This window comes from Saccoglossus kowalevskii, chromosome 3 (genome assembly GCF_978046115.1).
Source record: "Saccoglossus kowalevskii chromosome 3, keSacKowa6.1, whole genome shotgun sequence".
Taxonomy (NCBI): Eukaryota; Metazoa; Hemichordata; class Enteropneusta; family Harrimaniidae; genus Saccoglossus; species Saccoglossus kowalevskii.
The window spans coordinates 33,862,819-33,877,567 of record NC_140643.1 but is presented as its reverse complement, the minus strand read 5'-3'; the positions used below and the strand labels follow the sequence as shown (position 1 = coordinate 33,877,567).

General features: G+C 33.6%; 1 protein-coding gene across 1 annotated transcript in view; it reads right to left on the bottom strand.

Moving 5' to 3' along the window:
* Positions 1-14,749, bottom strand: part of LOC100378181 (general transcription factor 3C polypeptide 1-like) — a 35,855-nt gene that overhangs the window by 7,366 nt on the left and 13,740 nt on the right. Inside the window, exons 7-24 of the mRNA XM_085497096.1 lie at positions 12,801-12,901; positions 12,570-12,688; positions 10,829-10,965; positions 10,539-10,646; positions 10,099-10,232; positions 9,226-9,290; positions 8,340-8,424; positions 7,958-8,089; positions 7,650-7,859; positions 4,079-4,666; positions 3,581-3,772; positions 3,314-3,488; positions 2,792-2,993; positions 2,032-2,180; positions 1,652-1,813; positions 1,092-1,177; positions 782-880; positions 550-663 (exon numbers count right to left, since the gene is read on the bottom strand). Of these exons, the coding sequence (XP_085353222.1) occupies positions 550-663; positions 782-880; positions 1,092-1,177; positions 1,652-1,813; positions 2,032-2,180; positions 2,792-2,993; positions 3,314-3,488; positions 3,581-3,772; positions 4,079-4,666; positions 7,650-7,859; positions 7,958-8,089; positions 8,340-8,424; positions 9,226-9,290; positions 10,099-10,232; positions 10,539-10,646; positions 10,829-10,965; positions 12,570-12,688; positions 12,801-12,901 (2,858 nt within the window). The remainder of the gene's footprint in view (positions 1-549; positions 664-781; positions 881-1,091; positions 1,178-1,651; positions 1,814-2,031; positions 2,181-2,791; positions 2,994-3,313; positions 3,489-3,580; positions 3,773-4,078; positions 4,667-7,649; positions 7,860-7,957; positions 8,090-8,339; positions 8,425-9,225; positions 9,291-10,098; positions 10,233-10,538; positions 10,647-10,828; positions 10,966-12,569; positions 12,689-12,800; positions 12,902-14,749) is intronic.

Genomic DNA, 14,749 nt, shown 5'->3' with positions numbered 1-14,749 from the left:
ATTAAGATCATTAAATCCACATGTGATTAAGATCATTAAATCCACATGTGATTAAGATCATTAAGGCCACATGTGATTAAGATCATTAAATCCACATGTGATTAAGATCATTAAGTCTACATGTGATTAAGATCATTAAATCCACATGTGATTAAGATCATTAAATCCACATGTGATTAAGATCATTAAATCCACATGTGATTAAGATCATTAAATCCACATGTGATTAAGATCATTAAGTCTACATGTGATCAAGATCATTAAATCCACATGTGATTGAGATCATTAAGTCCACATATGATCAAGATCATTAAATCCACATATGATTAAGATCATTAAGTCCACATGTGATGAAGATCAGTGAGTCCACATGTGATCAAGATCATTTAGTCCAAATGTGATCAAGATCATTAAATTCACATGTGATTAAGATCAAGATATCCACATGTGATTAAGATCAGTATTTTTATATTTAATCAGGACCAGTATATCCCCATGTGATTAGTACAGGTCTAATATATCCATACACAAGATCAGAATGTTTCTTACCTTGTCTTCATAGGTTTCTGCAAGACAAATCTTAAGATTCAGTGCAGTCTGTGGATTATTCAGGATATATTTAGATCTTCGATTCACAGCAGCAGATGTCTTATCTTTGGAGCACTGTAGTTATATAAAAGTTATATAAATGACCACATACATAACAACCATAGACGATTGGCATAGAAGACTCAATACAATATAAAATAAAGATGATCCAAGTTTTGATTACATTACTTACTTCATATGTATCATGCAAAAGATCTCTAACAACACTCCAAGGGACAAAGTTTTTCTTCTTCTTGTTCAGAAGAGTTGATGCAACTTTGCATAAAAGTATCTAAAGTCAAGAACAATTGCTAACAATGCATATCAAAAGTAATCAAGATACAAGGTGTTTAAAAGTAAATTGACTTCAAAATATACACGAAAAATCATGATTTTGCCGAGAAAAAATTTTAATTTTCAAACGTGAAGGAATTATTTTTTTCCAAATTCTTTTTGATAGTTCACTATTACTTAGAAAGGATGTGGGAAATGATAACACTTACAAGACTATCTTCATGTGCAGTCCAACCAACTCTTTGTTTAGTCATCTTCTCCAAGGCTAGTACATCTGTAGCATCTTTAGGACCCCCTAGCAAACCACAAAATTAATGAAAAAATTATGCACTTTTTATTTATTTATCTATTTTATAATTACCATAACACGCGCACAATGTACCATATAGCTTGCACTGTTCACCAGAATCAGAATTAACAAAAAAAGGATCCAATTCTTCCATGTACTGCTAATTCAATCACAATATTTGCATTACAGTTTATCAAGTTTTATTTTATGCTAATATAAACTTTGAAATAAATGGCAGCAAGTTGAGTGAAATGTTTGATATTAACTTACTGTAAAAGGGTTAATTATTCACTGGGTTTTAATTTAGCTTATTTCGCTGACTGAAAAAATGCGCTAAATTAAAACACAGTGAATATGTAAAATTTAGCACAAAACACATTATCTAAATGACGAAACCGTGAATTTAAAACCCACTGAATATGCCTGAAATGGTAAATCAGTGAAATTTAAACCCAGTGAAAATTAGTCATTTTACAGTACTTTTTTTGGCAGGTTTTGCAATTTTTCTTTTCTTCCTAGGCGTTGGCTGTTTTGGTGGAACTGAAGGCCTCTTTCTCTTTTTGGCAGTGTCTGTAACTGTCTTATGTGGTATTCGTTTGGTTTCAGTTACTAATAGTATTAAAGCATCTGGAGTCAATTCTCCTGCAAAATGATCAGAGAAATTACAAAATTGTAGAATTTGTGAGGCTTTTATGTAGTCTGTGCAAAAGTAAATACTAATCTCATCACCATATAAGATACAATATCATAAGAGAACTTTCTAGTTTGGTTTCATGCTAGCTAAAATAACATGTTTTATAGTATGATGTATACACAGCATGCAATTGTCACTCTCTGTATGAAATAATTCCTGGGAATACCTGATGTAGATGCCACGCCTTCTTCTAACACATCTGCCATCGGTTTTTTTGTGGGTGAGCTAGATAATGACAGATCACTTGACTTGAACCCTATTTTTTTAGGTCTGTCCCTTTTTGGTACGATCCAATGCCAGTTCCTTTTCAGATGTCTTCAGTTGGTAAAAGAAAAAGGGCAATAACTTCACTTTATTGAAGTTCAACACATTATCAGCCATTGAAACAATTTTTGTATATTTTGGCACTGTACATGTGAATATTCTATAATTAGAATATTCTATAATTAATTATAATTAATTGGCATTTGAATCAGTATAGACAAAAAAGTGAAGAAATTTAATCTCTAAAGATTATGATCACTGTGAAATATTTATTTTAGCTGGTATAGTTTTTACTGAAAAAACTTTTTGTATGGTGTTTATTTTCACTGATTTTTGACGAGTTGACTGTAAAATATAAGACACCCAACCATTCCTTCAGCAAAAATAAAATACAAGTGAAACTTAAGTATTTTACAGTATTTCATAATACATTATTGTTAAAGCGGGAGAGAGACGTCACCTACGCATGTGTCAGGCGGCCATAGCGTGTCATTGTTTACAAACAAGAGTCTACCCATGAGTCTTTGCATTTTTGGCGTGTTATTATCATGATGACCCTCCTGCCTTAAAATATTGAATATAAGCCACTCAATACACAACACATAGTCATGGAGCAAAATGCTGTGATATTGTGATTATGAAATTCTTAAGTTTTTACATACGCATAGAGAAGAGAATCCATTCCACCAGCACCCTGGGCATCTCCAGGGATTGTTCCATTATCTTGGAGGGGTGGCTTACTGACATCCTCCACCGATACTACTAATTGTTTCATTGTATTTATTAATATCTTAGCATTGGTGAGTTCCTTGCCATTTGAATTCTGATCATTCTTTTTAGGTCTCCTTCCTGTACGAATCACACCTGGGAGATAACAAGATTTCAATTTTATGTTCTTAGCAATGATAAACTACAATGTATAGAACTGGTGTAAAGCAGTTCTTCTAGTTTATGTCATCACTAGCCAATTACTACTATTTCAAAAATAGTTATACTGTCTAACAAATATGGGTATAATCAATGAACTTTTAGCCCTTGAGATTTGAATAGTACTCCTTTGGTCACTATGACAACATTTTAAACTATTATCAAAATAGTGGTAGTAATTAGGTAAAGATGACATATACTTGGTTTGGTACAAAATCTTGCATGCTACCAATGACCAAATTTATTTGTCACCATACCTAATGGTGTACTAAGACAGACACACTGCAAATCAAACCAGTATTTTTCCAAGTCTTTCTCATCTTTGAAGTGGTAAGTTCTTCTGGCAAACGGTCCCTGTCCGATATGGTTATAGTGAGGGGTACATGAGGTAGTGTCATTAACTGTGGCATTCCGACACACATATATGAACACCTGAAATGAACAGAATAAAACAAAACATTAGTACATTTCAATGACATCAAGATCAGAATATATTTCAACATGTTAAAAATTTCAAATCTAACCTGATCTTTAGTATCACTCTTCTGTGGACCATATATAACTAAACCCATTGAAGAGAGTCGTTTTAAATTCTCATCAAAAGAAAAGATATATTTGCGACGGTGAAGCAACTGAATGCGCATTTTTCTAGGGAGGTCTGCAAGTAATGTATGTTTCTTTATTGGATGGCTCAGATAATCTTCAATATTGTCAACCTGCAACAAAAAGAGTAATTATGGGAATAACAGAATACAAGTTTATACACCATAATTGTTTATTTCAAACCAAAAAATTGCACTGTATCATTAAAATTTTTACTCATTATGATTAGAGAAACATATCTGTATTCACATAGAGCAAGTTGCCAAAAATAAAAATTGTACACGCTGAAACTCAAATAACAGAAAGTTCATTGTGAAAAGTTTAAAGATAAATAAGGTATATTCTTTAAATCTGTCAATCAGTGAACCATAAACAGTTGTGATTGCATAGAATCCAAAAGACCAAATTCAAGGACCTACCTTAAATGACAGCTGTACAACAGCACAAAATATTGATAAAGGCATTCTCAATATGAGATCACTAACAAGACACCACCCTTCACCACAATCATTGTACCTCGGTAATGAGGGCAAAAATCGACGCCAATTTATCACTTCCATGAACACAATAGGAAGTAATTTCTTTCTTTGATCCAACATTTGCTGTTGATCAGTTTCTTGACTGGTGTCTTTTTCATCATCTGCATTCACATCGGATGTAGTCGCAGATTTCAAGGAGATTGTCTCTTTATCAACACATGTATCTGCCTTTCCATCAGATTCATCTTTGAGTGAAGTTTGCTCTGACGGAAATGTCAACACTTTTTCTTTCTCATCATTTATTTCAGTAACAGATGGTTCACCTTTGTTGGTTTCTTTTTCAGATCCTCCTTCATTTTCTGTTGTTATACTGTCATCATTTCCCCTAATATCAATCCCACCACTTTGTCCCTGTAATGGTTTCCCTCGGTAACCATACACTAGATACCAAATATAACTATGGATCAGTTTCAATCTTGGCATTTTTGGGAGGTATCCATATTTTCTTGCTTCCAATCCAATAACTCCCTTAAATAAAAAAAAATGATAATTATATTTTTATAATGTCAGTAGATTTGAACGTCCCTTAATAAGCAATCCCATACCACCAGTAGATTTTACTATCACTCACAAACAATCCCATACCACCAGTAGATTTTACCATCACTTACAAACAATCCCATACCACCAGTAGATTTTACCATCACTTACAAACAATCCCATACCACCAGTAGATTTTACCATCACTTACAAACTATCCCATACCACCAGTAGATTTTACCATCACTTACAAACAATCCCATACCACCAGTAGATTTTACTATCACTTACAAACAATCCCATACCACCAGTAGATTTTACCATCACTTACAAACAATCCCATACCAACAGTAGATTTTACCATCACTTACAAACAATCCTATACCACCAGTAGATTTTACTATCACTTACAAACAATACCATACCACCAGTAGATTTTCCCATCACTTACAAACAATCCCATACCACCAGTAGATTTTACCATTGCTTACAAACAATACCATACCACCAGTAGATTTTACCATCACTAACAAACAATCCCATACCACCAGTAGATTTTACCATCACTTACAAACAATACCATACCACCAGTAGATTTTACCATCACTTACAAACAATACCATACCAACAGTAGATTTTACCATCACTTACAAACAATCCCATACCAACAGTAGATTTTACCATCACTTACAAACAATCCCATACCACCAGTAGATTTTACCATCACTTACAAACAATCCCATACCACCAGTAGATTTTACTATCACTTACAAAAAATCCCATACCACCAGTAGATTTTACCATCACTTATACAAACAATAGTATACCACCAGTAGATTTTACCATCACTTACAAACAATCCCATACCACCAGTAGATTTTACCATCACTTACAAACAATCCCATACCACCAGTAGATTTTACCATCACTTACAAACAATCCCATACCACCAGTAGATTTTACCATCACTTACAAACAATCCAATACCAACAGTAGATTTTACCATCACTTACAAACAATCCCATACCACCAGTAGATTTTACCATCACTTACAAACAATACCATACCACCAGTAGATTTTACTATCACTTACAAACTATCCCATACCACCAGTAGATTTTACCATCACTTACAAACAATCCCATACCACCAGTAGATTTTACCATCACTTACAAACTATCCCATACCAACAGTAGATTTTACTATCACTTACAAACAATCCCATACAACCAGTAGATTTTACCATCACTTACAAACAATCCCATACCACCAGTAGATTTTACCATCACTTACAAACAATCCCATACCACCAGTAGATTTTACTATCACTTACAAACAATCCCATACCACCAGTAGATTTTACCATCACTTACAAACAATCCAATACCAACAGTAGATTTTACTATCACTTACAAACAATCCCATACCAACAGTAGATTTTACCATCACTTACAAACAATCCCATACCACCAGTAGATTTTACCATCACTTACAAACAATCCCATACCACCAGTAGATTTTACCATCACTTACAAACAATCAATCCAATACCAACAGTAGATTTTACCATCACTTACAAACAATACCATACCACCAGTAGATTTTACCATCACTTACAAACTATCCCATACCACCAGTAGATTTTACCATCACTTACAAACAATCCCATACCACCAGTAGATTTTACCATCACTTACAAACAATACCATACCACCTGTAGATTTTACCATCACTTAAAAACAATCCCATACCACCAGTAGATTTTACAATCACTTACAAACAATCCTATACCACCAGTAGATTTTCCCATCACTTACAAACAATCCCATACCAACAGTAGATTTTATCGTCACTTACAAACAATCCCATACCACCAGTAGATTTTACCATCACTTACAAACAATCCCATACCACCAGTAGATTTTACCATCACTTACAAACAATCAATCCAATACCAACAGTAGATTTTACCATCACTTACAAACAATACCATACCACCAGTAGATTTTACCATCACTTACAAACAATCCCATACCACCAGTAGATTTTACCATCACTTACAAACTATCCCATACCAACAGTAGATTTTACTATCACTTACAAACAATCCCATACAACCAGTAGATTTTACCATCACTTACAAACAATCCCATACCACCAGTAGATTTTACCATCACTTACAAACAATCCCATACCACCAGTAGATTTTACTATCACTTACAAACAATCCCATACCACCAGTAGATTTTACCATCACTTACAAACAATCCAATACCAACAGTAGATTTTACTATCACTTACAAACAATCCCATACCAACAGTAGATTTTACCATCACTTACAAACAATCCCATACCACCAGTAGATTTTACCATCACTTACAAACAATCCCATACCACCAGTAGATTTTACCATCACTTACAAACAATCAATCCAATACCAACAGTAGATTTTACCATCACTTACAAACAATACCATACCACCAGTAGATTTTACCATCACTTACAAACTATCCCATACCACCAGTAGATTTTACCATCACTTACAAACAATCCCATACCACCAGTAGATTTTACCATCACTTACAAACAATACCATACCACCTGTAGATTTTACCATCACTTAAAAACAATCCCATACCACCAGTAGATTTTACAATCACTTACAAACAATCCTATACCACCAGTAGATTTTCCCATCACTTACAAACAATCCCATACCAACAGTAGATTTTATCGTCACTTACAAACAATCCCATACCACCAGTAGATTTTACCATCACTTACAAACAATCCCATACCACCAGTAGATTGTACCATCATTTAAAAACACCGCTTTACCACCAGTAGATTTTATTGTTAGTTAGTTTAGCAAATTAGTTTATTTTACAAGTCCTGTGCTGTATATATATTCATGTATCAACATCATGTAAAATAATATTTCTGTTTAGTTACTATTCAGTTTTTACTTACTGGGGTCCCTTTTAGTCTCTCTAACCTCACTGCACCCTCTTCTGTTTTTTTGTCTTCATCACCATTACTTCCAACACTGCTCAATTTACCGGTACTTGGACTCTCCTTACAAGTCTTTGACACTTCTCGTTCATCATCATCGTTACTTGAATCAGATTTTCTTTTTTTACTTTTTTTGGGCGATGATATAGTAACTTTAATGGCTTTACTCTATAATGTAATGTGAAAAACATTGTAAAAACTGACAACTTAAGCATTAACTAAATGAAAGATCAAATATGAATATAAAAATATAAAACCAATCTTACTGGCTGTTTTCTTTTTTCAGCTTTTTCCTGCTTATGTCTAATAACATTCTCCATTCGGAATTTAACCTGTGCTATAGCACTTTTCACCAGTTCATCATTTGGCTGAATATTAATATCAGTAATGAAATCTACCTGTAATAAATTATTTATCTTTTGTTATTCATCAGTTGATTCACAAGCAAATATCTCCTGATCACGACACAGACTACATTGGCTGAAATGAATCATGCGACTTAAGTAAATTTGCATTGAGCAGTCCTATTTCCAAACCAACCTCAGATATGATCACTCACATGTAAAATGATTTGTACATTTAATTATGAAAGTTTTTAAACATTTTCAACACAGTAATTTGGTATTGAAAGATAAATTCATTGATTACTTTGTTTCTGGCTGATCCATCATCACTGGCTACAATGGTGGTAAACTGACGTATCAACCCTTCTTGCACCAACACCTTAACAAGCCTACAGAGGTAGATTATGAAACAATGTGATTATGCATGATGATGGCACTGACTGGTCATATTGCAATAATTATACAGCCAATGTATGTGAATAAAGTTATCTATGATAAATAAGAGATGAATATAAAAAAAACATTTCTATTATGAAATCACAATACCAAATAATTTTTATTATGAATTTCTGTCTTTTAATTGGTCTAGACAGATCTGCAGGAACTATAATGTAAACGAACATTATATCAAAGATAATATGGGCTACTAAGCTTTAATTGTTCTTAAAGATGTTCAGCTTTGACAAATAAAAAGAAAAACATTTTTAACATGGCACAGATCTTGTTGTATGTACAATAGAAAACAAAACTAAACCAGTCAGTTATTTTGAATAAGAGCCTAGCTGATGTATAACTTTAAAATGCATGACATTCAGTCATTTTCAATTGGATGCTAACAAAAAATGCATGTACATAATGAAATAATGTCTGAGTGAAATTTGACCTTCATCAGTCCACACATGTCCAAAATATGGCTCTGCAACAGCGTTCATGGCTACCAGTCAGTCATTTTAAAACTAATCTTCAGAACAAAGTAATGACCTATAATGTCCGATATGTGTACCAATCTTGAAAGAAATTTATCCATACATGACCAAGATGCAAGGTTAAAACTGAAATGGCCACAATTCAGCCATCTTGAATCAGATCACAAAATTCCAGAACATGTAAATGTTTTTTTTTAAGTCTTTCTCTCACACCCCTGAAAATTATTGGTTAACAAAAATATATTATAATATAAAATAACTAACCTGACGATTGACTTCTTATCACAGCGATAACTGATACCTTCATCTTTTTCAACACTTAAAACAGCCTGCAGGAATGTTTGTAAAAGGCCAATACTGTAAGTGTGTACATGTAAGGGCAAGCAAACACCAAAATAAAATTGTCAAAAAAACAAACCAAAAATTCTAGATCTCAGACTATCACTTTGACAAATGATGCACTATGTGCATGATGGAACTCCCATGATGCATCTCACTGATGTGAAGACTAGAGCTCTCTGCTTGGAAAGTAAAAAATGATACTCAACAGTTCAACTGACATAATTATCAATTTTTGTATTTTACTACAAATGTGATACCACTACACATGCAGCACTATAATGTGATAATTTGAAATCTATAGATATAGTATTTTAATCTCTCTTTTAACTATATTGTTATTATAATGTCACATACACACATAAAGTAAAACTATTGCAGTGATGATTTCGCCTTCATGCATACCAGTACTATAGTTGGAAGTTATTCAGACATGGCATCCATCAAACCAACACTCAATCTCAAGAATTAGTAATTAGGATCAACTATATATATTATGATTTTTTTCAATTTATTTCTCTAAAGAAGATAATTGAGATCAAAGTTGTGTAATTTGTTCGTCCTTAAGGTTTTCAAAACTGCCAGTAACAGTCATAATAAGTGAAGCCTGGTAAATCATCTTCCCATGCAAGTCATTTCACAGTAACAGTCATAATAAGTGAAGCCTGGTAAATCATCTTCCCATGCAAGTCATTTCACAGTAACAGTCATAATAAGTGAAGCCTGGTAAATCATCTTCCCATGCAAGTCATTTCACAGTTTAGTGTTTGATTTCTAAACATTAATTGGTTTACGGACCTTCAGCAAAGAAAATACACCTTGGACCACTCGGCAAGTTCTCACAGTTTCAATGATAATATTGCGTCTTTTCAGAACACGAGTTGTTAAGGGCATCTTGCCTTTAGACCGACCAGGATCAGACATCTCTCGAGCTGATATATCAAACAAAAAATATAAGAAAACACAATTATGGTGGGTCAACTACAAATTTGTGCTTTTTATTTTGAAGAAAATCAGTGTTTGCTGATGTAGTGTTCATTTGATATCACCATGTCAACAGGTACCTAATAATATATAATACAAATTATATCTTCAGAGTTTGTGTTTGATGTGTTTGTTCTTTTCCCATGATGCAGTGCAAGAAAAAAATCTCCAAAAACGCATGCATTCATATACAAGATAGATTCATTTTACAATCATTGTTTTAATACTTCATGTGTAAACCAGTTGGTATTTACCTGCGTTATCTTCCACAGGTTCAGGTGTATTGGTTCTGGAATTACCCGCAGACGGTAAAGGTGAGATAGACGGTGTACTGCATGGCGTGGAATGCACGCTTCCATCACCTGTATACATGGAAATGACAATATTAGAAAGAATACCACCAATAGAATGCATATCAGCAACAAATTTGGTTTATTTGTTAGTCTACCCTGCTATTGTATACTAATGATGTGATATTAATGCTCTGTACAAGTTGAATAATAGATACTAAAACTACCTGCAAGTCACAATTGTGATGTAATACCTAGATCCAGTGAGCCCGTTTCATCATTCACACTGCTTGTTCCTTTCTTCTGCATTTCCAGTATCATGCTTTTTTTCTTTGCTTTGTCTAAATCTTTCTGTATTTGACTACTTGCAATATTACGCACTGTCACATACCTAATAGATACAATTTTATGAAAAATCATCTTCTATAGCACAAAATTTCATATAATTATTTGAAGTATCTATAAACATCTATATATTTAGGTTTTCATAGAGACTCAACTCACAAATGAATCCATCTCTCACTTTCAGATTCCTCTTTAATACCCTGAGATTATTTGTAAATTATAACAAATGAAGAAAGTAAACACTAAAATTTTACATTTTGTTCTGAACTGACAGTATAACTTACGAATTGAGATTAAATTAGCATCTGTAACATCATTTTTTTCTGAGGGCATTTGTGGAGTTTTATTTGAATCTTGGGAATATATAATGTACAATATATTACCCATGATTCCACTCTCACCTGTACAATATATTACCCACAATTCCACTCTCACCTGTACAAGATACTACCCACAATTCCACTCTCACCTGTTAAAGATAATATCCACAATTCCACTCTCACTTGTATAAGATAATACCCACAATTCCACTTTCACCTATACAAGATAATACCCACAATTCCACTCTCACCTGTACAAGATAATACCCATAATTCCACTCTCCCCTGTACAAGATAATACCCACAATTCCACTCACCTGTACAAGATAATACCCACAATTCCACTCTCACCTGTACAAGATAATACCCACAATTCCACTCTCACCTGTACAAGATAATACCCACAATTCCACTATCACCTGTACAAGATAATACCCACAATTCCACTATCACCTGTACAAGATAATACCCACAATTCCACTATCGCCTGTACAAGATAATACCCACAATTCCACTATCACCTGTACAAGATAATACCCACAATTCCACTCTCACCTGTACGTACAAAATACCCACAATTGGACTCTCCCCTATACAAGATAATACTGTCACCTGTACAAATTATTACCCACAATGCCACTCACCCATATGATATATTACCCACAATTCCATTCTCACCTGTACAATATATTACCCACAATTCCACTCTCACCTTATGAGATATTACCATTATATTTCCACTCTCACCAGAATGAGATATTACCCACAATTCCACTCTCACCAGAATGAGATATTACCCACAATTCTACTCTCACCAGAATGAGATATTACCATTATATTTCCACTCTCACCAGAATTAGATATTACTCACAATTCCACTCTCACCAGAATGAGATATTACCATTATATTTCCACTCTCACCAGAATGAGATATTACCCACAATTCCACTCTCACCTTATGAGATATTACCATTATATTTCCACTCTCACGAGAATGAGATATTACCCACAATTCCACTCTCACCAGAATGAGATATTACCATTATATTTCCACTCACCAGAATGAGATATTACCCACAATTCCACTCTCACCTTATGAGATATTACTATTATATTTCCACACTCACCAGAATGAGATATTACCCACAATTCCACACTCACCAGAATGAGATATTACCCATAATTCCACTCTCACCAGAATGAGATATTACCCATAATTCCACTCTCACCAAAATGAGATATTACCCACAATTCCACTCTCACCTTATGAGATATTACCCACAATTCCACCCTCACCAGAATGAGATATTACCCACAATTCCACTCTCACCTGTATGTTCTCTGTCTACCTTCATCATGAGGTATGCAAGCTACGGTTCCAGTTCTCAGTAGATTTTTACCAATTTGACGAATCTCCACTTTGCCTAAATTCATCATTCTCTGCAAAGTCTGCATACAATAATAAAAAGAGTAACCCAGAAAAGCCTGAATAATCATATTTCAACATAGATTTGAAGACAGTACATCATCTACAAATTGAATTCACATCATTGATACTTACACGAAGTGAAATCCCATTTGATCCATGTTGCTCTACTATATTATAAACCTGATTCAATAATGGTAATTCATGAATCTGGGCAACTCTTTCTGGCAGTGCATCTACAGACAATATAAATAACATTCATTATGTCTTTTTATAAAGTGGACCATAGTAGAATACATTTAGGTGCAGTAGTAACTTATAAGTGTTTGTGTACCAACTTTGGACATAATTATATGCCACAGAAACACAGAGACACGGTGAAAAAAATAAAAATTGCTACCAGTCAGCCATCAAATCTTCACAACATACGCCTACAATACATAAAGTATTATCTTCATACCCAGTTTGGTGAAAAGTAGCCTTATCATTGCGGGGTATTTGTTGCGAACACATTAAAGTATTAGGATTGAGCCCTACCTTAAGTACAAATCAAAGAAAGCTTAGAAAGAACTCCCGTGTGCTGAGAGTATTAGAGACACAGTAAAAATTAATTCAAAATTACTTGTACTTGAGATATTGAAAAGCTGAAAACTAATTATGCAAATCAGAAAATTAAAATGAACAGAGTGTAAAACTAATAAGGTCTGCTAAATGTAACAGACCATCTATATACCAAGTTTCATTGAAATGTGATCAGAACCAAACAATTATGAATTATTATGCTAATTAGGGAATTTATATGATCCAAAACTGATCATATTTGTACATTGTCCTAGAGCATCTATGTACAAAGTTTAATTTAAAGGAGATTAGTACTCGAGATATCAGTTAAAAAGCTGAAAATTAAGTAATTATGCAAATAAGTTAATTAATATGCACAATTATTTACCCCAAAACTAATCAGATCTCTGCATAAGCCTAGAGGATCTATGTACCACGTTTCATTGAAATGTGATGATTAGTACTTGAGATATATGTGAAAATCTGAAAATTAACTAGTTATGCAAATTAGGTGATTAATATGCACAAATATTTATCCCAAAACAATCGATCTCTGCATAGTCCTTGAGTATCTATGTACATGTACCATGTTTCATTGAAATGTAATGCTTACTACTTAAAATATCAAAAGCTGAAAATTAATTTATTATGCAAATTAGGTAATTAATATGTACTGATATTATCCTAAAAACTATCAGGTCTGTGTAGTGTCCTATGACATCTAGGTACCAAGTGTCATTGAAATGTGATGACTAGTTTTACTAAATTAAATTTACTAATCATTATGCAAATTAGGTAATTAATATGCACAGATTTTCACCCAAAACTAAACCTGGCATTAGTTCAGAGCTTCTATGAACCAAGTTTCATCAAAATCCAATGAGTGTTTTTTTAGATATCAGCAGAACAGTCATGGAACAGCTAAAAATTAACTAAGTATCATGCAAATTAGGTAATTAATATGTACAAATTACTACCAAAACCTAATCAAATCTGCGCATTGGCCCAGAGCATCTACGTACCCAGTTTCATCAAAAACCGATGAATGACTCTTGAGATATCAGTGGAACAGACGGACACACACACACATACAGACAGGGTAACTGCAAAGACTCCCATTGTGTGCTTCGCACACAGGAGTCAAAATTGGCCACTAATATTTCATCAAATCAAAAACAAATTGACATGCATATGTATGACATCAATTAGTCATATATTGGCAACTAGTACTAGTTTTTCTTACCAAAACTAGTACATGTACTGAACTTTTTTCTTACCACAACTAGTAGTGAACACTTTTCTTACCAAAATAAATGTGGAACTCTTTTTCTTACCACAACTAGCACTGAAGTTTTATCTTACCAATACTAGTACTGATCTCTTTTTTTTACAAAAACTAGTACTGAACTCTGTTCTTACCAATACTAGTACTGAACTCTTTTCTTACCAAAACTAGTACTGAACTCTTTTCTTACCACTACTAGTACTGAACTCTTTTCTTACCAAACTAATACTGAACTTTT